The sequence below is a fragment of the Paroedura picta genome, chromosome 11 (assembly GCF_049243985.1).
Source record: "Paroedura picta isolate Pp20150507F chromosome 11, Ppicta_v3.0, whole genome shotgun sequence".
Lineage (NCBI taxonomy): Eukaryota > Metazoa > Chordata > Lepidosauria > Squamata > Gekkonidae > Paroedura > Paroedura picta.
Genome location: NC_135379.1, coordinates 10,922,162 through 10,945,648, shown reverse-complemented (window position 1 = coordinate 10,945,648; position 23,487 = coordinate 10,922,162). Strand labels below are relative to the sequence as shown.

General features: G+C 44.7%; 1 protein-coding gene across 1 annotated transcript in view; it reads left to right on the top strand.

Annotated features, from left to right (window-relative positions):
* Positions 1-23,487, top strand: part of CCNY (cyclin Y) — an 88,139-nt gene that overhangs the window by 31,965 nt on the left and 32,687 nt on the right. Inside the window, exon 2 of the mRNA XM_077304761.1 lies at positions 18,148-18,222. Within this exon, the coding sequence (XP_077160876.1) occupies positions 18,148-18,222 (75 nt within the window). The remainder of the gene's footprint in view (positions 1-18,147; positions 18,223-23,487) is intronic.

The window sequence follows — 23,487 nt, the reverse complement described above, 5'->3', positions numbered from 1 at the left end:
GGGATTTAGAGAGCCTGTGGGCTGTCGTTCGCTTTCGTGAAGACCGCCCTGGGAAATCGCTCTTTCCCCCTAATTTTTCATGCATGCTCAACGGAGAGTACTTGGGACTTGAAGTTGATGTTTTGCTACGAACTCCACGAGAAAATAAGAATAAACCCTCTGGGGGGGATGACGGGCACGAATAAAACCTCAGATCGCTATTGAGTGCTTGTGAACCGAGAAGAAATTTATCATTACTTGACATTTAATTCTTAAATCTTTTGATCATCTCAGGATTAGGCTGCCACATTGAGCTAGTATAAAACCTGAGCCAACTCCATTAAAATTGGAAGCTTGGATTTGTTTCTGTAGCCGGCCTGCCCATTTTTTGTAGCAACCTAATTATCCAAGAGGAAGGGTTGAGAAAAGGAATGTGAAATGGTGCTTAACTCTGCACATTGCCCCAGGTGTAGAATGCTGATGCGCATGCAGCAGGGGTGGCCAAACTGTGGCTTTCCAAATGCCCATAGAATACAATTTCTGTGAGCCCCTTCCAGCATGCTCATGGGAATAGTAGCTCATGGACATCTGGGGAGCAACAGTTTTGGCCACTCCTGGCATAGAGGTACAGGGCACAATGGCCTCCGTTCCTGGTGGCAACGTGCCACTATGAATCTGTCGACCATAAGTTAAAATTTCATGGCGACAAAACCCATGAAGTCTGAGCACATTTCCTGTTAGGCCACCAAGTTAGGCAACATCTCTTCTGACACTCGGAAAACTATCTCTTCCCACTTCGATTATTAGGCTTATAGGAAATTTACAGAAACTGTAGTACACAATGTTGTGCAGTCCAAATGTAAAACATTCCTAGAATAGATCCTTCTCAGAGTAGGAGGTAGAAAGCAAGCAGCGTTATGCAACCTTCTTTTTTCGGAGCCTGAGGCTGGCGCTCCCCCTCAAAACTGAGGGAAGTTCTAACTTCAGCGGGTGTTGTTGTCTTCTCACTGATGAAACACATGTCAAAACGCCCACTAGTTGTCAGTAGAATGGACTGTTTCTCCTACCATTCAGAATCCCCCAACTTTGGTACCACAGCTGTATATCTTTCACAGGATGTTGTAGGGTGTGCGGGTTTGGTAAAATGCCCGTCTTGCATGTGGACGTTTCATAGAATAGAGTTGGAAGGGACCTCCTCGGTCATCTAGTCCAGGGGTAGTCAACCTGTGGTCCTCGAGATGTCCATGGACTACAATTGCAAACGCTGGCAGGGTTCATGGGAATTGTAGTCCATGGACATCTCGAGGATCACATGTTGTTTACCACTGATCTAGTCCAACCCCGTGCACTATGCAGGACACTCAACTCTATTGCTCATCCACGCTAACCTCTCTTGCATCCTCAGTTAGAAGGTCTTAGGAAACCGATGGTGGGAACAAGCAACCATTCTCCCACTGCCACTGATTTTCCCAGGTCTCGGGCAGAGTAAACCAGACTAATCTTGATGAACTAATTTGTTACACAGTGCCTACTTACAGTCACTAGTTAGGTAGCTGCTGTTAGGGTTTTTCAAACGGGCTCCAGTCGAAGTTTCTGAGTGGATACTTGCTCCCCTGTACATATTGCTAGTACTAACACTTGATGTTGGTTTCGGTACAGACCAGTAGAGGAAGGATCTCCCTCCCCACCAAAATCAACCATCGGGTTGTGCTGTGAGCCCCATTTTCCTTTCTTCTGGTTTGCATTGTAAGACTCTTGTGGTTCAGAATCTTTTGCATTATGATAGTAAAATACTCTGCTGTTTTTCCCCACATTGAACAGCTGTGCAAAGTATGTTGCCAGTGAGTGGTTGAATCATGTGATCTTTCTCCCAGATGTACCTGGCAAGACATCCTCCCTGTGAGTTTTTTTTTTAAAACATTTATCTTTAAAATGTGCAGTTTCTTGAAATCTGAACAGGGCCTTTTACTCTCGCTTTCTGTATGTGAATTTGAACTTTGCAATCCCCTTACTGGAATGTTGCCACGTGAAAGTGTTTTTTGTAGCTTCCACTCAGAAGGTGGAACGCAGGAGTTCACAACTTTTTTTGTGCTTGCGAGTACCTTTTCTTTGCCACTCGTGATGTACCTTTAGCATCTTGCCCTTATTTTAGGACTTTGCCCCCTGCCATCTTGAAATCAGTCTTTTTCAATGCATCATCTACCAATGGAATCTTCATGAACATTTAAGTTAAATCAAATCTTTTCTCTTGAGGTTTATAGATTTTTTAAAAATGCTCGCCTTTAGCATTCTCCTATAAAATAAAGAAGTCCCAGCATTATGAAATAACTTTCCACTGAAGTTAGCAGTCCCTGCTTAACAAGACCTGAAAGGAGAAAAGAAACACCAGTCAAATCCCTAACCCCCCCCCCCCGGGGAAAGTTATGTCATGGTGAGAGTTACCCCCCCCACCCCAAAACTTGGGATAACTAAAACCAGCCTGCTTATTTTGAATTGCAGCTGATTTTTTTTTCTAAATAAAATCTCCCTCCATTGAATATCTGCCAGTAATCAACAATGCTGCCATTCTCTGTTCTGCTGACATGGGGCTATTCTTGCTAGAATTAGACACTGATCATCAAGAAGAACAATCAAATCCCATCAGTGCTGGACTATATTAGTGAACAGTAGTTCAGCCCCTTTCATGCCAGGCATTTTGTGGCAGGGTGACAGACGCTGCAGGACTGCAGCGGGTAGCAATTTCGGAAGTTTGTACCAGTCACAAAATGGTGTGTGTTGTGAGTGGGGAGTTTGGCTTTCTTTTCCTAGACTCATTCTGCACATGGAGGATAATGCACTTTCAATGTGGTTTTGCAGCTGGATTTCCTTGTGCAGAACAGGAAAATCTACAGTGAAGGTGCATTAACCCTTGGGTGCAGAATGGGCCCTAGACAATATGCATCTGTTGACTCTTCCAGTCATTTCCCCTGAAAACTGTGCAGTAGACTATGAGAGGGTCTCTCAAGAGTCCAAGAATAGGAAGTCCAGTAATAAAACACAAACGGCCACCGGCTCTAAGAAGTAAGTTTACATGTTTCTCCCCACACTTCTTAGAGCCTGTGGCCATTGGTATTTTATTACTGGACTTCCCACTGAGGTAAAGTTATTTTCCATTGAAAACGGACATGACCAGGATGCCGTTCTGGTAGAACTCCCGACAAATAAAAAAATAAGAAAAGAAAGAACATATAAGGAGAGACTATTCTTGTTTTTGATAGTATTGAGTTTATTGTATTGCCTTTGGATAGGTTACTTTTTCTGAGAAAGACACTAGGCCAGTAGAGACAACAGGAGAAAGTGGGTTCCAGTGACATCTAGTGGTGTCAGCGGCCATCCAAACTTCTGGATAAAACCGTGTGACCCCTAGAGAACCCTCGCATAACCCCAGCATTCCCCGGAATCCTCATTGGGAATACCTGCTGTAGACCCTTCCCCATTAGGACCACTGTCTTCACTCTTTGCATAGCATCCAAGATTTGCTTATATCTTTGGGAAACATTGCGTTGCCCTTTTGCCCCACAGATCAAACTTTTCACCTCTGCAGCTGTGGTATCTTTTGGCTGCCAATTGAGGATAACACTTTGCATATTGAACGAAGTGGGCTCTAGTTCATGGCCAATCTTTTTAGGTGCCTCAAGAGTGGTGTCGCATCTGATTAGCATATGGGTTCATTTTTCAAATTTAAAACATTCCCAGTTTGTGACCAATTCTAAGCATGCATGTAAGATTTTTCTTTTTTAATACTGGACCCAGAGTAGTTCACTAGCCGGAGGCCTGTGTAGGGTGTATATCCGACCCCCGAGAGGAGACCTGGCAGGTAGGGGAGAAACCCCGTAGTACCCTAACACCACTAGTACTCCTTTCTGTGAAGAAGCGTTGCTCCTTGTATTAACGATGCTTTGAAAGCACCGATTTTCTTCGCTAGAGAAGGATGCGCGTAAGAGTAAAGCCCCATTGTTGAATGCATCAGACACATCAGTGCTGCGTAGATGCACCAGAAGACTTGCACTGTGTTGCCTGCATCTGTATCCCAATATTTGTTCTTGCCCGAGGAATTGAAAATCTTCAAGGAAAACAATTCTCCGATCAAGCAGCAGCTACAGTAAATTCTGCTGCTCTCAGGATTTGGTTTCACTGGTTCCGCGGCCTGTGAATAATTCATGCGGCTGTTAAAAATACCTGCCACCACTTGGGTCGCCTGTTTCCGGGATCATGGGCACGTAGCTAATTCATGGGTTGATTCGTGGAAGGGCTAATTCAACTTTGGGCTGACAAATTATTTAGAAGCTTCAGTAATAAAGTTGTAAGGATGAAGGGGGTATTTCTCTAATATTTTTCCTGCATTAAAAAAAAATCATTATTACAGTATAAGAACATAAGCAGAGCCCTACTGGATCAGAACACTGGTCCATCTAGTTCAGCATCCCATCTCACACAGTGGCCAACCAGTTTCTTTGGAGGGCCAACAACTCATACTGCCAGTAATTTTAAAGGAACGTCTTCTTGGTTTGATTCCGAATGCTGGACCCAGAAGAAAAATCTGCAACGAGTTTACCGGCAACTACGTTCCGAGTTCTCTACTAAGCTTGCCTCCAGCTATTTTGAGGCTAGAAAAAGATGCCAGCTTACTTTGGCAGAAAAGGAACGTGACCATGCCTTGAAGAAATGGACCCGATTACTGAAAGTGGTCCAATGAAGAAAGACTAAGGACTTCTGGGCAGAGGTATCAGGCTCCATCTGGCCACTTAATGTGAACTACTCTTCATTTATTTCGGCCTTTGATTGGATGGGACATTTTTCAAATCTTTTTTTGGAATCGGTACCAACAGAGGCCTTGGATGATTCCCAGATTCTGTGGCCCCCTGTTTCTCAAGAAGAGATCTGTGATCTTATAGCTTCAGTGAAATCAGGCAGAGCACCTGGCCCTGAGGGTTTAGTACAGGGGTAGTCAAACTGCGGCCCTCCAGATGTACATGGACATCTGGAGGGCCGCAGTTTGACTACCCCTGGTTTAGTACCTCTGCACGTGAAGGTTCCCTTCAGTCACCATGACTAGTAGCCACTGGGAGACCTATCTTCCAGTGGTAAGGCAGCAGACATGCCGTCTGAAAGCCCTGCCCATGAGGCTGGGAGTTCAATCCCAGCAGCCAGCTCAAGGTTGACTCAGCCTTCCGTCCTTCCGAGGTCGGTAAAATGAGGACCCAGCTTGCTGGGGGGTAAAACGGTAATGACTGGGGAAGGCACTGGCAAACCACCCCGTATTAGTCTGCCATGAAAACACTAGAGGGCGTCACCCCAAGGGTCAGACATGACTCGGTGTTTGCACAGGGGATACCTTTGCTTTTACCTTTAATCCCCTTTTAAAGCTGTTTATTCCTGTGGGTATCACTACATCCTGCCAACAAAGGTGTTAAACAGGGCTGTGTTTTAGCTCCATATCTATTCAACCTTTATGTTTCTGATCTGGCTGAAATATTTTATTAAATATTTGAATATATGCCTATGTTTGTTTCATCAGCTGTTTTATAGGCTGGGCAGGAGAGGTGTTTCACCATTGATTCTCTTGGTTTAATTGCTGGAGAAGGCAGTGTGTTTGGAACGCCGTTTTAATGCTAGCCTGCCCATTTTCTCCTTGTTGCTAAGAGAATGTATTTGGGGGGTTGGAGGTAGAAGGAAGGGATGGCATTGTCCTTTAATAGGCACTCTTTCTGTGTTCTCCAGAAAAGACTGCAAATTTGTTTTTGTTTTTTTGCATGTTAAATGAACAGCTGTTTTTAACCTCTTGAAAGCTTGGATCCTACAATCCACATTTCTTACTGGGTATTAAAGGTTCAAGATGACCTGAGCAAGTTTTGTTTTATGTTTTCTAATAATCTGTAAGTTTAATAAACGTGATTCAAGTGCTACCTTATTCAGCATCCTATGTAAGGAAAAACCCTCAAAAAGCAACTACCCACGGCTCTCTCTATAGAATTAAACCTTCCAGTCAGTGGTAGCTTGGTAGAAATCTTCAAATAATGATTTTATTAAAGAAAAGTTTGAACCTTTCTAAGCTGCACTTAACAAATGTATTTTTTTTTTAATTGAGAGAGGAGTCCAGTAATAAAACTACTTTGGGTTTGTATAGCGAGGATGAGCAGCAGGCCTGGGGGGAAATATGTTAATCTCTCTTTTAATAAAGGCTTAACTTGTAGAAACGAGCAGTCAGAGCTCTTCATAATGTTACGGTAAATAACATGAAATGGCAAATATCCCATTAAGCCTCTACCAAAGGGGCAGGGAATTTTTCCCCCCTGACAATGAGGGACCCTCTGTATTCTGTTTTCAATATTCAAAATGCTCCACGGGTATTAGTCTTGCAACAATTCTATCATTTCTACCCTTGTTAATCGTTCCTGTTTTGCTAAATGGCAACATGGCATGCACGCCTGGTTTGCGGCTGTGTAATATGTACAAAATAGTTCTTCTTCTGGGAAGCATCTGAACAGATCCTTCTTTCCATTGCTTTGCTAACAGCCTTTGCAGTCGAAACAGTTGCATTAGAAAGGTCAGCAAGAGGCTATTATACGGATGCTGAATTTTACAGCCAGGTAGCCCGTAAGGAAGACCGAGCGTCAAAAGAATTGAGGCTTTTGAACTCTGGTGCTGGAGAAGACTCTTGCGTGTCCCTTGGACTGCAAGGCGAACAAACCGGTCAGTCCTAGAGGAGATCAGCCCTGACTGCTCCTTAGAAGGCCAGATCCTGAAGATGAAACTCAAATACTTTGGCCACCTCATGAGAAGGAAGGACTCCCTGGAGAAGAGCCTAGTGCTGGGAGCGATTGAGGGCAAAAGAAGAAGGGGACGACAGAGAATGAGGTGGCTGGATGGAGTCACGGAAGCAGTAGGTGCAAACTTAAATGGACTCCGGGGAATGGTAGAGCAGTGGTCCCCAACCTTTTTATCACTGGGGACCACTCACCAGGGACCACTCAACGCCTTTTACTGAGGCCCGGTGGGGGTGGGGTAGTTTACTCCTCTACTCTCAACCACTGCCCTAACGCTCTCTGATCGCTATGGTAATGTTTAAACATCCCTTCAAAATAAGATACAGACACGCTGCAACAATGAAGTGTGTTGTAAAGGGCTGGGGGGGGGAGGCGTCCTTCGGGCCCACCTCCAATTAGTCAAAGGACCACATGTGGTCCATGGCCCACAGGTTGGGGATCGCTATGGTAGAGGATAGGAAGGCCTGGAGGATCATTGTCTATGGGGTTGCGATGGGTTGGAGACAACTTCGCACCTAACAACAACAACAAGCCCGTCCTTACGAGATCCAAGAGGGGAACTGCAGTGCACATGGCGCTCAGATGACATAACTTCTCTAATAAAGGGTCTGGGGAGGTAAAAGTCAGGTGCTCTGTCTCCTTCATTGTACGTTGAACCCAGAAACAATGTGGTACGGGTTGCTACAAGTAAGAAATGCTTCCCTCCACTTTTTCTTTGCAGTGCATTTGTGATCCTGTATGATTGTGCCTGAGCACCGTTTTTATGTAGCAGCAAGTCTCTGTTAATTACTTCTTTTCACAACTGGGAAGCATCTTCCATGAATCACTAACCTTAACATTTTTATTCCCCCTTTGTGTTTTTGAACGACCATTGAACCAAAACAACTGGTTTTGTTATTACACCAAGGAGCTCTCCAATCATTATTGGATCTTACCATGCTGTACATTTGTTCTGATGCTGTTAACAAATTTATAACTAATTTATTCTCTCCTTATACCTATACTCTTACGATTCTTGTCCCGTTGTCTGAGAAAGTGTGCATGCACGCAAAAGCTCACTCCTTGAATAAAACTTTGTTGCTCTTAAAGGTGCCTTTGGACTCAAATTTTATAGGGCTATATAGTGCTACGAGAGCAAGGTATGCATATTCTAAATTAAATAAACGTGGTTCTTAAAAATAAATTTCTGCTTTGAATTTTTCCACAAGGACACACCATGTATTTTCTCATGCAAATCTTTTGAGTACCAGAGTAGTGGTTGTAGCCCTGACACCAAGCTACCCAGAGATATTCCCTTGGAAAATTGGCCTTCCTCCTTGTCGCTTTTACTTGGTCGAGACAGACACTGGTGGATGCCTGCTTTTCGTCTTGCTTTCCTTTCCCCGAGTATCATCTATGCAGACAATTTTGAAAAACTTTACCATTTGTAGCTGAGTCAAAAGCTTTATCATCAGTGGCAAGTGTATTACTTCATAATAGAACAGCTTAACTTAGAAACGGCTCAGTGTTCTCAGGGTATTAGAAAAGCCCTTCGGTGATGACTAACATGGATCATACTTTTATTTTTGTAGTAGAGTTCTAAGACTGGAAGAGCACAATTGGGGTTTTAAAGCTGTGCTATTCTGAAAGTCCATGACAGACGGAGAATTTTTAACTGCAAAGCACGAACCTTCTTTAGAACAGAAGCAAATAAGAATTCCAGACCCCCCCCCCAGTGGGTGCAGAGGTTCTCTGCTCCCAACTCCAACTTTGCAACAGTGATCACCTGGCTGGCAAGAGGGAGGACTGACCACAAAAAAGGGAAGGTCGCCAGATATTTTAGCCACATGCCTGGGTGACTTCAGCGAGACCTGGAGGTAACATAGGCACATTGGGGCAAGACTCTGGTTTTCTGGCAAAAAACTCTATGGTAGAATTCCACCATAGAGCTTTTGCCCCCTAACTGGACTATCACCCTGATGTGATTATATCACTTCCGGGTCATGCTGGAAGTCACGTGGGCATGTTGCTGAAAAACTGGGTGAGACTCCTTGCTCCCAGTAAGTTTTAATATAGTAAAACTGGAGGGCTCCGGCAACCCTAGAAACATGTATGTAAAACAATCACGCTTGCTTGTGTGACCAAGGTCCTGTGACAAATTGGGGAATAGCCCCCTAACCTGCAGGTCCTCCTCCACCATGCCTCTGAGGCACCTGGGATTTATTGTCAGATTTCTGTGCTTGTTGAGACTTTGGACAAGCCAATGAGAGTCAGTGTATTAAAGGCATAGTTACAGCCCTCAGGTATGAAGAGCTTGGAAGTTTCCTCGGAGAGGTGAGGCTAGTAATCCAGCCACTCTCGGAACAGGTCTGAAGTGGTAACCATTGCAAGAAGCTTAAGAGAAGGTTTTAACAGCTCAAAGCATTTGTGCACAATTTCGTTCCTGCTGGGAGACATGCATAGGCTGCCTGTAAGAACAGAATTTTGATTGCAAATGCGGGTTGTAAGCAGGGGATTATATATCACCAGCTGGTATTTGTTTAGGCTGCATAAATCCAGGGAGAAAATGCCAAGCCTCTATACAACAAATTTACCACACACACAAAAATCCCTTTAGACTCGCCTTCCTGATAAGTAGCATGACTTCCTTTTTGGGGAAATAGTACCCGTAATATTGAGTTGATGCTAAGATTAAGGGCGGGGTGAAGGTAGTTTGAGGTCTGTGATGGCGGAACAGAGAATCTGCCTGATTGGGGAACAAAAAAGCAGTGTTGGGGAGTCAAATCTTAACAGGAGGGGTGAATAGTATGGAAGGAGACAACCCTTCAGGTGCACTGACCTTAAGCCATCTAGGGGCATTCACGGTAGGAACCAACACTTTGAATTGTTGTGCACATTGGGTAGCTGTCGCAGCTCTTTTAGCACAGGGGGTGATACAATTCCTGTAACCAGCCCCTGACACTAGATAGCCTGGGCACCACCCTTAAATCAAGATGGATAACCATGGTAGTCTGTGTGTGGCCATAGGAAACAGCAAGAATCCAGTAGCATCTTTAAGACTAACAACACTTGTGGGAAGGGGTGAGTTTTGATGAGTGAGCAGTGACTCACAAAGCTCGCAGGCTGCCACAAATGTTGTTAACCTTTAAGGTGTTACTGGATTATTGACCTTTCCTGTCACCACATTTAAGACTCCCAACCAGGGCCGGTTTCAGAAAATACCCAGGATTCCCTGCTACCCTCCTTTTCCGACCCCCCCCCGCATGTGCATGTTTGCCATCTGCTCATGAGTCCTTCTCCTGCTTGCTGCCTCCATGCTCAGTGTCCTGCACCACTCACGTACCCTTTTCTTGATAGTACTGGCTAGTGTACACAGCTGAGAGTGTTGCTGTCATGGCCGCCAGGAGTACCATCACTATGCGCCCCACACGTGCTTCTCCTTAATGATTCTGGGCAGGGAAGGTGAGTAGGGGTCAGCGGCTGTGGACCTCACCAGCTGTCTCGCCTCAGGGTATGCTGACACTGGCCCTTCTCCCAACCCTAAACGCTACTTACCTTTGTGTGTCTCTCTTTGTGTGTGTGTGTATTTCAAAGTTGAGACTGGAGGAAGTAAGGCTTGATTTTAACATTTGCCATGGTTTACATCTAGTTGGCCCAATACTGCAGTTACTTAGAAACCTCTTAATTCCCAGCTAATCCCTGCAGCAATTCTCAACCTTTTTTGGGCCACAGCCCCAAAGTTTCCGTGTTTTCAGACATTGGGGATTCCAGGACTGTAGTCTATACCAGGGCTAGTCAACCTGTGGTCCTCCAGATGTTCATGGACTACAATTCCCATGAGCCCCTGCCAGCAAATGCTGGCAGGGGTTCATGGGAATTGTAGTCCATGAACATCTGGAGGACCACAGGTTGACTAGCCCTGGTCTATACGGTTCCATTTTGTCTTGATTGATAGTTGTAGACAGAAAATATTGGGAGTTTGTTTTAGATTGAGAATTCCTTTATTTGAAACCAGGAAAGCACTTATATTGAGTCACTGAGGAAGAAAGTACGAAAACAGGGTGATTACCCAGGCACCTGTTTTGACCTGCTGCTTTGAATGAACTGGCTAATTACACAGCCATTGTCAGGTTCTTCTCTGCTGATTTTTGGACTGACAGGTGGTTCATGACTGCCCCTACATTGGGCTGGCTGCTTGCACAAGAAACTAGGCAAAAAGAGGCCTAAGTTAAGAGTGAACTATAACAACACTCAATGTACCTTGTCAAACCCCAATATGTCTTGCATATATTTCTATATATGCAAGACATATTTCTAGAACATAAGAGACACACACACACACATATATATACGCAATACATATTTCTAGAGTATTAACTCAAGCACACACAAAGGAACGGGATGCACTTCTTCTTTCCCTTGCTCCCGAGAATCAATGGCGTCATATGTGACAAAAAGGGTATTTCATTTGCTCAATTAACAGCCCCCCCAGAACCCTTTGGGCTCCCCTTCTCACATCTTCCCCCTTCAAATGTACCCCCGTTGAGAATGGCTCCCCTTGATTAATGTATTGTATCCACACTTTTATTTCCTCGTCATTCTAAGAAAATCTTTTTTAAAAACCTTTCCCCGTCCCGTCCCGGCCCCCCCAACTCGCCACCTCTTTCTGTTTTACCCTCCAGATTACCTGCTTCTTTCAGATTTCACGCTGCCTCTTAGAACTCAAATGCTCCTGGCTCAGGCACCTATGAAAAATTGATAACAGCTCTTCCCCGACAGGAATTATAAGCGTTTGTTTGGGAAATTAATTGTGATAAAACATTAATGAATGGAGAATGACGCAAGCTATAATTATTTTTGTTGCCTCCCCTCCCCTTTCAGCAGGGTGCCATCCATGAAGGGAGAAGGTCTTCTCCTCTCCACCCCACTCCTACACAAGTAGTTGTATTTCAGACCACTTGTCATGATTTCTCAAGAACCCTTTGATTTCTGGCTGTATCATGAGGCAGAAAGAATGATGACGGGAAAGACTGTTAAAAGTCTAGCGCTTTTGGGTTAATATAACTATATAACATCTGTTTACTCACACAGGGATCCTTACTCGGGTAGTACCTGCTACAACCTATGGCAGGAGTAGTCAAACTGCGGCCCTCCAGATGTCCATGGACTACAATTCCCAGAAGCCCCTGCCAGCATTCGCTGGCAGGGGCTTCTGGGAATTGTAGTCCATGGACATCTGGAGGGTCGCAGTTTGACTACCCCTGACCTATGGTAACCACTTACGTCCTCTGAGTAGCTATGAGCTGTTAGAGACAGGGAAATAATGTTTCCAGGAATGCCCTTGCAGAAGGGGATTCAGTGCCCTTCACTCATATTTACAACATATGCTCCAAACAGATGATCCAAAGCTTTATCTGTTCCTAATCTCATGACTAATCAGATCTTTTAACTCTCTTGATTCTTCTAAGGTATTTGAGGGAAGAGATTTGCCATTCAAAAAGGCACTGTGCAATAGCATCTAGTCCGAGCTGTCAGTTGCCATAAGTATGAATCTGTTATGTAATTCTTGAACAATTTAATGTGTCACGTTAATGCTTATGCTCGCTTTAATCCATGCTATCAGATTCTTGCTCGTTTTCAGATTATTTTTCCTGCAAACCAGACTCCTGTTGTACCGTCTTATTGGATGGCCCATTCCTGTTGATTTACGTATCCTTGTGTACCGTGTAAAGGTAAAGGTATCCCCTGTGCAAGCACTGGGTCATGTCTGGCCCTTGGGGTGACGCCCTCCAGCATTTTCATGGCAGACTGGCAAAAATACAGGGTGGTTTGCCAGTGCCTTCCCCAGTCATTACCGTTTACCCCCCAGCAAGCTGGGTACTCATTTTACTGACCTCGGAAGGATGGAAGGCTGAGTCAACCTTGAGCCGGCTGCTGGGATTGAACTCCCAGCCTCATGGGCAGAGTTTCAGACTGCATGTCTGCTGCCTTACCACTCTGTGCCACAAGAGGCTCTTGTGTACCATGTACTCTACCTTGAATCTCACTGAGGAAGCCCAGACTATAAATGATATAAATAAATAAATGGTAGGGTGGGGATGGAGGCAGCTTTCCTGCTCGGTGGAGTAAAATCAGTGTCAATATTTTTCCTGCATCTGGGCGAGAATACATTCAGCACATTCTGGCAAGGTGAGCAAAAAAATAAATAAAAATAAATTACTTACTAGGAGAAAGAGGGGTGCTGATGCTGCTCTGGAGCAAAAGTTTTCAGGTTGGGGCAGTTTCTGTAGTTGGTCCGATTGTTACCGAAGAATGTCCTCATTAAGAGTTCTTGCATGAGAGGAAAGGTCAGAAATGTGCTGTTTCTCTTCTGAAAGGAGATAAGTGTGAGATGGAGTGTTAGCGTCTAATCCAGGGGTAGTCAAACTGCGGCCCTCCAGATGTCCATGGACTACAATTCCCATGAGCCCCTGCCAGAGTTCGCTGGCAGGGGGCTCCTGGGAATTGTAGTCCATGGACATCTGGAGGGCCGCAGTTTGACTACCCCTGGTCTAATCTAAGGCATATAAACGGGCCATGGCAAAAAATAGAAAAAACAGTTTTGTGGGGGGACCACGACTCTCCATTACAATGTTAGAGAATTGGCCAAATACTCACCCCCCCTCCCTCCAAACATTCCTGTTTAGAGGCTCTTAATTTGCTACAGGGACTCCCCTGCAAGTCGGGCACATGACTTGAGGCGACCTGCAAGGTGTAAGAAAAGGTTCTTTCCTTCAAAACGAGTGTTTTGAGGTTCATACTGATAATGTTTTTTTAAAAATAAAAACCAGCCGCTAATACTTGTGTTTCCTATTATACACCCAGGAAAGCTTTGATGAGAATTCCTCAGAAGCTGCTAGTTGCTAGGAAACCTGGCCTTCGGTCTTTTTGTGACGGTCTTTTCCCCCCCCTGCACACTAATGAGTTTAAGGAATGTTTTTTTCTCTTTTAAAATGATGCCAAGATACCTTCTCTTCCATTTCCCCTTCTCCTCCTCTTGTCATCCTCTCTGCTCCCAGGGATCACCAGCTTTCAAACCCTGGGTCACCCTGAAGGGGAGAGTTTGAAAAATACCAAATAGAGTAGCACATGGCAAAGTTTAATTATATATTATCAAAAGGCGGTTCTTCCCTTCGGGGCCAGATTGTAGGGTTGGGGTTATAACTGTGCTGAATAGGTTATTTGTCCGGTAGGTATATGTACTGGTTACCCTGCTGAGTGAGCTCAAGTCAGGGGGTCGGCTGACCGGCTTTCTGTAAAAGCAGTGCATTTTTTAAATGGTCACACGCTTCTGCCAGTGTTGTCCAAACAAGATGAATCATTTTTTTGTTTTTACCCCAGGCATGATCTTTTAAGGAAGCTCCTAGTTTGATTTCTGTGACTCAAACATGTATTCACACCGGGGCCCATTTTATACATCATGATTGTATTTATATACTAAAATATTTATATCCTGCCTCTCCTTATGGTTTATAGAATCATAGAATACTAGAGTTGGAAGGGATCCCCTGGGTCATCTAGTCCAACCTATTTATTTAGGTAGAGGTAGGACGACAGAGAATGAGGTGGCTGGATGGAGTCACTGAAGCAGTAGGTGCAAACTTAAATGGACTCCGGGGAATGGTAGAGGACAGGAAGGCCTGGAGGATTATTGTCCATGGGGTCGCGATGGGTTGGACACGACTTCGCACCTAACAACAACAACCAAATTTGCGACATACCTGTTCATGCTTCTCCTAAAAGCGAAAAATAACACTCTCACTCAAGGTTAAAAGAGATTGGTCCTCCCATTCTTCATTGTTTCAAATAGAGGGGGGAGATATTTAAGTCTGCAAGCAAATGGTAATTGATTTTATTGCCAGATGACAGAGCCTGTGCATGGGGGGGTGGACATCTGGGAGATACTTTAATACAATACTGTTAACTGTGTTAATGTTTTGTGCATGTTTGTATTTTGAGTAAAAATAATATCATTAATTGGGTTTGCCTGTGCCCTTTATAGAGTTCATATATAACCTACCTGTTATTATGGCACACATGGCCTGTTCCAACAAAATGACATTTAGGCCCGATCCCGGCCCTCATAACAAATGAATTCGACTCGTCTGCTTTAAATGTTTAGATGTGTGCTTAGATCCAAATTTAAAAAAATGTACTGCATGAAAAGGCCTGATTGTGTTATATAATAATAATCCATTCCAGCAAATGGGTTCTGTTCTGAAAGTCTATGAGAATTTTCCAGAACGCGTGGATAGTAATGGAAGAAATTATCAGAGCAGTGTCCGTCCCCCCCACACAAAGATTCTCCCCCTTTTTTTTCTTGCCAAATTCAGGAGCCCATATATTTCTAGTTTATCAGCTGGCAGACCTAGGAAGTGCACTAATTTGGTATTGTTCCCTAATCAGGCTGTGGCCTGGTACTGGGCCGTGGGGGGGGGGAGGCGTAGGTGCAGGCTCGCCATCAGGCACGCCTCCCTCCCCCCTAGCGCATGCTCGCTGCACCGGGAGGGATCACTGCCTCCTGGCGCAGAGAGTGCCACGCGGTGGGGGGAGAGGCGCGGGTGCCGGCATGCCCACGCCTCTCTCTCCCAGCCCGAAAAAGGTTAGGGACCACTGGTTTAGATAAAGTCAAAGCACATTAAAGAAACCTAACCGGTCACTACAACTCACAGAGTAGCAGGATTTCATTCTCTGGTCTGCATTCTAATATGTATGAGGAGTGATTTATTATGGAGTTTAGTATGTATCGATTATAAACCTTATAATGGAATACATCCTTTGCTTAGATTAATAGAACATGAATTTAACAGTGGAGCTTGTTGGGCTTTTTATAGAAGCTCCATTACGCTCTTCCTTTTGCATGCGTTGGAGTAGAATTTAGGTTGTAATTGTACTTGTCTGATATTTACAAGCCACAGGAAGCCCCTGAACAGCTGTATGCATGTTGCAAACATCTGTAAAGAATTTTGGTCTAAGCTAGAGAGAGTACCCACATGTGATTAGGAGACATACGATATTCCCTTCTACTCCTATTCCTACTCACTGTTGTTGTGTCATCCCTTCTTTTCCTGGGTTCTTTCAGTTCATTTTCTAAGGAATTATTCAGTGTTTATTAAAGGATTTATGTACTGCCCCTCTCAGACATACAGTCTCAGGGCGGTTTACAGAAGTTAAACTCTGTAAAACCAGTGTGTGTGTGTGTGTGTGTGTGTGTGTGTGTACACAATATAAAAGAGATTTAAATTTTGAACCACAGTTAGACAAAACTGCATCAGCCAAGATTAATGGATTCAATTATTTATAGCCTGCTTGGTGTTGGGTGCTAGGAGGTGTCAGAAGAGGAATGGAGAGTAGGAGGGACAGGAGGGAGGCCTAAGATTTGGATATAATTGGCCTCAGTTCTAGGTCTGGCGGAAGAGCTTCATCTTACAGGCCCCGCGGAACTCAGAAAATTTAGGCAAAGCCCCGATCTCTCTTGGGAGCTCATTCTACCGGGTAGGAGCCAGGGCCAAGAAGGTCAAGGTCAAATATGTTTCATTGGTCCCACCTGGGGATTGGCAACCCTAATTGGAAGTCCAATGCTTGTGAACCATTCTTCCTCCTTTTGCTCTTTCCCCCCATCCTAATGAAGAGGCCGAAACTGGAAGAGCAGTGCCCTCTCTTCCTTTCCTTGGACTTGCAAGCAAAAACTTCCCTTGTACCCTGAAGCTTGGTTAAGCGTCGACCAATTTAATTTCAACAGGAGTCACCATCCTTAGCAGTCACGTTGAATAATAACCACCCAGCTCACAGCCACACAGCGATGCATCATTAGCTTTTGCATTTCTCACCCAGTATGGAGCAGGAGTCCCTGTTCCACCCGTCAGCAATATCGTGGGAGTGGGAAGGAGATATTAATGATAAATGTGAAACAATCCGATTTGGCTCCCGTAGCATTTTGGTTGTGTTTTAGCCTAAGCCTCTTCATTCGAGTTTGATGGACTTGCTTATTTGAACTGTTACTCCTAGGCAAGTATTGCAAATGCGAGAATTACGTGCAAGCACCGCTAGTTTACCCGCAAAACAATTGTGTGATTTCTTGAAACATGAATGAAGAATTCTTCCTTAGGCGTGTCCGTAGCAGACATGTTGGACACCCATGGAGCCCTATGAAAGGATTCTTCTTGCCTTGCATGCTTAGGGGTGTCCATGGCTCTTGTAGGCACACCAACCTCATGTTGCTTCTGAAGATTGACAGCAAGCAGAAGAGCACAAACTCAACCAGCTAAACAGCTAGGAGTCAAGCAGAAAAAGAGTAGGACTTGGTACTGAGGACAATCTTCTTGAAGCACGTGTCTCACAGATTGAGCAGAAGTGCTACTGTGGTTGTTACTAAAGCTGTCTCTGTAGAATCAGAATGAATAAACAGAATCTCTCTTGCCCCGCTCGTCTTGTTCCCCCTTCTTGTCCACGGGGCCACTTCCTATAGGTGCCCACTTTTAGCTGCATTAGAGCCTTGAGGATAAATCCACAGACCTTATTGACCTAATTTTTAAAACATTGGCATCTAAGCTGTCTAAGTATTGCTGTGCTACTGATGGCCTAAAAGTAAAGGTAAAGCAATTCTTTCCCCCTAAATTTCTTCTGCCAAGGATTTCCAGCTGCACCACAAGCAAATGGCTGTTTATAAGTCTGGAATTATACATTTATATTCTGCTTTGCGTACAAGGGATCCAGAGCAGCATACCTAGTATTTCCAGCTGCACCACAAGCAAATGGCTGTTTATAAGTCTGGAATTATACATTTATATTCTGCTTTGCGTACAAGGGATCCAGAGCAGCATACCTAGTCCCTCCCCCCATCCCTCTTTTTCAGAACCCTCTATGGGAGGTTAGGTAGAGCAGTAAAAACTGTCCCAGAGTCACACTGCTAGTGTCATACTTCAGTGGGGATCCGTAATCAAGCCTCTCCTGTTTAAAATCTAACACGCTAACCATGCTATCAAACTGGACCTCGGCCGAAGTCACCTGTGTGTGAACGTGAACTCCATCAATCTGGCAGAAGTGGATTATGTCCCTGTGTCAGCAGCCTGACCTTTATATTACTTAGATCTCTGCAAAGGCACAAGTGATTCCTTTTCCTCTGAACAAAGACCACTCAAAAAAAAACCTGAATAGACTCTCCGTTGAAAAGGAACCGGCCGGAAGACCAGAGGCTATAATTCAGGGTCTCGAGCTCATACATTTTTAAATGCTGCTTTAAAATGGATGAATGTGTGTCTAGGAAATGAAACAGAAAGATGTGCTCCCTGGCCCTAAACAAATCTCTCCTTACCATTCTCTGTTCTCCCTTCTCTTTCTCAAGATTTGAACATGGAGTTCAACCCTTCCGATCACCCCCGGGCCAGCACAATATTCCTCAGCAAATCTCAAACAGATGGTAAGTGATAAGTTTTATCCTATTTTGGGGAGGAAGAATACTGGTGGAGCACGCAGATCTTAAAGACTCACTGTATCAAGTAGATTTCTGTCTTTTCCTATCAGCATAGTAGATTGTTACTTTGGCATTTAAAGGGCAGGTTACCTTACACCAGGGGTAGTCAAACTGTGGCCCTCCAGATGTCCGTGGACTACAATTCCCAGGAGCCCCTGCCAGCGAATGCTGGCAGGGGCTCCTGGGAATTGTAGTCCACAGATGTCTGGAGGGCCGCACCCCCTCCTTACACAAATGCTTAGAATCAGCTGGCCCTTGACTTGATCTGAATTGGCTCACAAGTGAAGTGAATTAGGATGGGATACGTCACCTGGTTTGTTTCCAGTTTTGAATCTTGGGCAAAAAATGATCTTATGGTTTAGCAATGCAAGGCTAATGTAACTGGCTGAGGCGGGGGTACCCAGAGATTGATGCCTGGTAGGGTGGGACAGGCTCTTGGGCCCAGCAGCAAAGATTCACTTGGGTGGAGCGGGGGGGGGGCAATGGGCAGAAAGGTGTAGTCCGGTAGCCTCAGCAGGAGGGCAACCTGGGCATTCTGGCCCAGGGATGGGAGATCAATAGCTCACTTGGTCCAGCTTGGTGTAGCTTGGTTAGGAGTGCGGACTTCTAATCTGGTGAGTCGGGTTTGATTCCCCGCTCCCCCACATACAGCCAGCTGGGTGACCTTGGGCTCGTCACAGCCCCGAGAAAGCTATTCTGTCCGAGCAGTGATATCAGGGCTCTCTCAGCCTCACCCACCTCACAAGGTGTCTGTTGTGGGGAGAGGAAAGGGAAGGCGAATTTAAGCCGCTTGGGGAAGTTATGAAATATTGTAATTGAACAAGTGTTTTCTTGTTATTTGGCTGTATTTTATTGACTAAAAGTTACCTGCCCTGAGTCTTATGGGAAAGGTGAGTTATAGCAATTTATGCTGCTAGATCATTAGGAATTTTTTTGCCTCTTAATCTTCTGTGTATTCATCTGAACTTTATCAGTTTTCTGTTATAAGGGACCCACTTGACTGGCAATGAATGTATAGTACAAAACCTCCATTTAATGTTATACAGATGTTTCTCTTTAAGGAATTGTAGATAACATCTTGCTGTGCTCGGCTAAATGTTAATCTGTCAGGGATGAATAGGAAAAGTGCTGTTACGAAAATGGTACAAAATTTTATAATTCAGTGACCCGTGTGAAAACACATTTTAAAAATGTAGTAGATTGAGCTTTGAGGTTGAGTCCTGTACTTAATAAATTAGTTTCAAGCAATAAACTGTGTTTTATGTATCTATATCAGGGGTAGTCAAACTGCGGCCCTCCAGATGTCCATGGACTACAATTCTCATGAGCCCCTGCCAGCATTTGCTGGCAGGGGCTCATGAGAATTGTAGTCCATGGACATCTGGAGGGCCGCAGTTTGACTACCCCTGATCTAAATGTTAAATGAGCAGCCAGCAGTGTATCCAAGCGAGACTGTTTAAGTAATTTAGGTGTGAACAGGGATCCAAAATTAAATCCTAGCTAATGAAGCGCCCCTGTAGTATATTGGTTAAGAGCAGCAGCCGCTAATCTGGAGAACCAGGTTTAACTCCCCACTCCTTCTCATGCAGCCAGCTGGGTGACCTTGGGTCAGTCACTGTTCTCTCAGAGCTCTCTCGGCCCCACCTACCTCACAAGATGCTCATTATGGGGAGAGGAGGGGAAAGTGATTGTAAGTCGTTATGAGATTCCTTAAGGTAGAGAAAAGCAGGGTTTCAAAACAATTGTTCTGAATGAATTAACTACTAACTCTAGTTAACTCACATATCCGTGAAGTGTTCAGACATCACGGATAACCAGAATGAGTCTCAGTTTACAAAATCCATTACTGTGCTCCACGTGAGGAGGGAGGGAAGAGAGTATCCAGGTGTTCGTGAGCCCGATACGAGCCCATATTAGAGCACATTTTCATTTATTTGGGGCTAAGTTGGACTCCAGGGCTCCTGATTCATTAACTGCTGGGCCACTATTGGACACAAGGTATAGCACCATTAGATTTCATAGGCTCCTGTTGTACATCGTGTATTGAAAACAAACAAATGTGAGATCACCGTCAGAGAAATGTGGAGTTCTTAGAGGGCTGGCTGAAGTAATTACGGCAGGAGACATCCGTGCCTTCTGGCGCTCTCTCCTGATCCATTTGGTCTGAATCGTGCCGGCACAGCCTGCGTGCTTTAACAACAACACACAGGTGCCTTCCTCGGACTCACTGAACAGTGGGTCACTGTAATCATCTATTAGTCTGGGTTTTTGCCTCTCCTGGAAATTAATGGCATTTGCTTCCAAGTGCCTCTTGTGGTAATCAGCGGAAAGAGATTAGTTTAATAGTGGCAAATCCATTCTGCAGAGGCTGCCCTTGAGTGATGTTGTGGTCGCACGACATTCCTGGTCCTCGTTGCCACATGGAACAAGCGGCAAGCGTGCTGTTAGTAGAGAAAAACGTCAGGACGCCGTTGCCAAAATCTGCATCCACCCCAGTGACCCTTAGTACAATTTAACCGCGCAGCCTTATGTGTGGCTTTGCTTCTTATAATTTGGGACCAGATGTGTGAGTAGCAAGACGCGTAACAATCAACAGAATAGGACAAAGCTGTACAAGGTGTTGTTTGTTTGCTTATAGATTTATATGCCACTCCTTTCAGCAAAACTGTCTCGAGGTGGCTTCCACGTATAGATCCGATAAATCAAAACAATAACAGCCAGTTAAAATGCTAAAACAATTTGCAGCTGTTTGAAACCATTTAAAACTGCGGTTATCCTTATCACATCAGCAATAGCAGTAATGCGTAGCCAACTAGATATTAAAAACTGGAGGAACCAGAGGAGAAAGGAGGGCAGGAGAAGGTGGGAGGGAGACCCGAGATTTGGATACAATGTTTTTGTGCATTGTGGGGTGGGGTGGGAGAAAAGAATTTGAGATGAGGCTATCCTTTGGACATGTATGTCTTCTGAAGCCTCGTTCCTTCGAAACCCAAGACGAACATGGAGGAAACTTATGTGCCGGGTGAAGTTTGGTATATTACTTTTAAATAGCGATTTTCTAGGCTTCGCTGGAAGCCAAGGGGGTCTGATCTTGCATTTCAGATTTGGATGATGCTTTTAGGGAAGGAACAAAGAACATTTATTCTCTGATTTTCTGTGGAAAGCAGTTTACCAAACAGTCTTTCTCATGTAGAAGTTTCCAGGTGATGTACACAGAACATCTCAGCAAAGCAATAAAATCTAATTGAAACAAAATTCGATTAGACGAATTGAGCTTTGACTCTCGAAAGCCTTGTGGATTTCCAAGCTGTTCCTGGCTTGACTTTAGCTCTTCTACTGAAGACCAACACATCTGTCCCCATCCGGAGAGCTAAAACCCCACCCAAATCCCAGACCCAATCAATAAAAAGGTTCTTCATAACAAAACAATCTAATAGGGAAGTGAGAAGAAGAGAAGACCCCCAATCCACACATAAGCCAATTTCTGGATCCAGCCCTACATGTGTGGGCAGAAAAAGCTCTAGAGCAGGGGTAGTTAACCTGTGGTCCTCCAGATGTTCATGGACTATACTTCCCATGCCATGAAAAAGCTCTAGAGCAGGGATAGTCAACCTGTGGTCCTCCAGATGTTCATGGACTATAATTCCCATGGCAGGGGCTCATGGGAATTGTAGTCCATGAACATCTGGAGGACCACAGGTTGACTACCCCTGCTCTAGAGCAGACCACTCCCCCTCCTTATACGAATGGGCAGCCATTGGAAATTGCTCCAGCTGCTTGATGGATCCTCGAGATATGCAATCGGATTTATAGGTCCAAACCAGCATCTTAAATTGAGCCTAGAAACAGAGGCAGCCAGTGTGAAGCTTTCAAAGCGGATATAATGGAGGGCAAACTGTTTGTGTCAGCAGCAGGCGTTTCTGAGTTATGTTTAAAGGCAGCCTCATGTCAGGTGCACGGTAATCATTCAGCTGCGAAGTCACAAAAGCATGAATCGACATGGTTAGGTTGACTGAGTGGAAAATGGGAGGCATCCTACGCATTGCATAGAGATGACTGGAGAAACTCCTATGCCATCCAGGTATTGGCCCGGGGCAGCATCAGCACCTGTTGGTTTAGTTATAGAATTATAGAGCCAAATGTTATCAGCATTTTAGTACCCAAAGCAGGTGCTTATAGAAGTTTTCCATGTATGCCAAATCAATTTTATGAAAAAATCAAGTGAGCAGTTTCTCAGTGGAACAGGCTTCCTCGGGAGGTGGTGGCTTCTCCATCTTTAGAAATTTTTAAACAGAGGATAGATAGCCATCTGACAGAGAGGCTGATTCTGTGAAGGTTCAAGGGGGTGGCACGTTACAGTAGATGAGCGATAGGGTTTTGGGTGTCCTTCATAGTCTTTGGGGTTGGACTAGATGACCCAGGAGGTACCTTCCAACTCTTTGATTCTATGAAGTCCTAAAGGTAAAGGTAAAGGTATCCCCTGTGCAAGCACCGAGTCATGTCTGACCCTTGGGGTGACGCCCTCTAGCGTTTTCATGGCAGACTCAATATGGGGTGGTTTGCCAGTGCCTTCCCCAGTCATGACCGTTTACCCCCCAGCAAGCTGGGTACTCATTTTACCGACCTCGGAAGGATGGAAGGCTGAGTCGACCTTGAGCCGGCTGCTGGGATTGAACTCCCAGCCTCATGGGCAAAGCTTTCAGACAGCTGCCTTACCACTCTGCGCCACAAGAGGCTCCCTATATGAAGTCCTAGGGCATTCCAAATTAACTCTCAAAGATCTGAATTGGCCTCTCCAACAAGTACATAAAAGAAGAAAACCTGCAGACATCTGTTCTCCTCATACTCCATATTTTAGGTAATTCAACAAAATGGTGGGGTGTATTGTCTCTAAGGTTGTTGTTAGACCTAGTTAAGACAGTGAAATATTCCCCCTGCCACTTCTAGGGAGTGAAGCATCCCCTCTGCCTATTTCTAGGTAGTTGTGGCTACCAAAACTGTCTTTGTCCCAAAACCAGGCCTGAAGCCAGATTGAAACAGATCCAGGGCAAACATGTCATCCAGAAAATTCTGTGATTGTTCTCCTTACACTTAATTACTTTCACCACCTCCCAAAAATACAGTTTGAAAACAATATATATATATATAACCAAGTCATACTTGGCTGAAGAAGGCTTCTTCAGTAGTCTAATAACTGTCTCTTGGACAGAG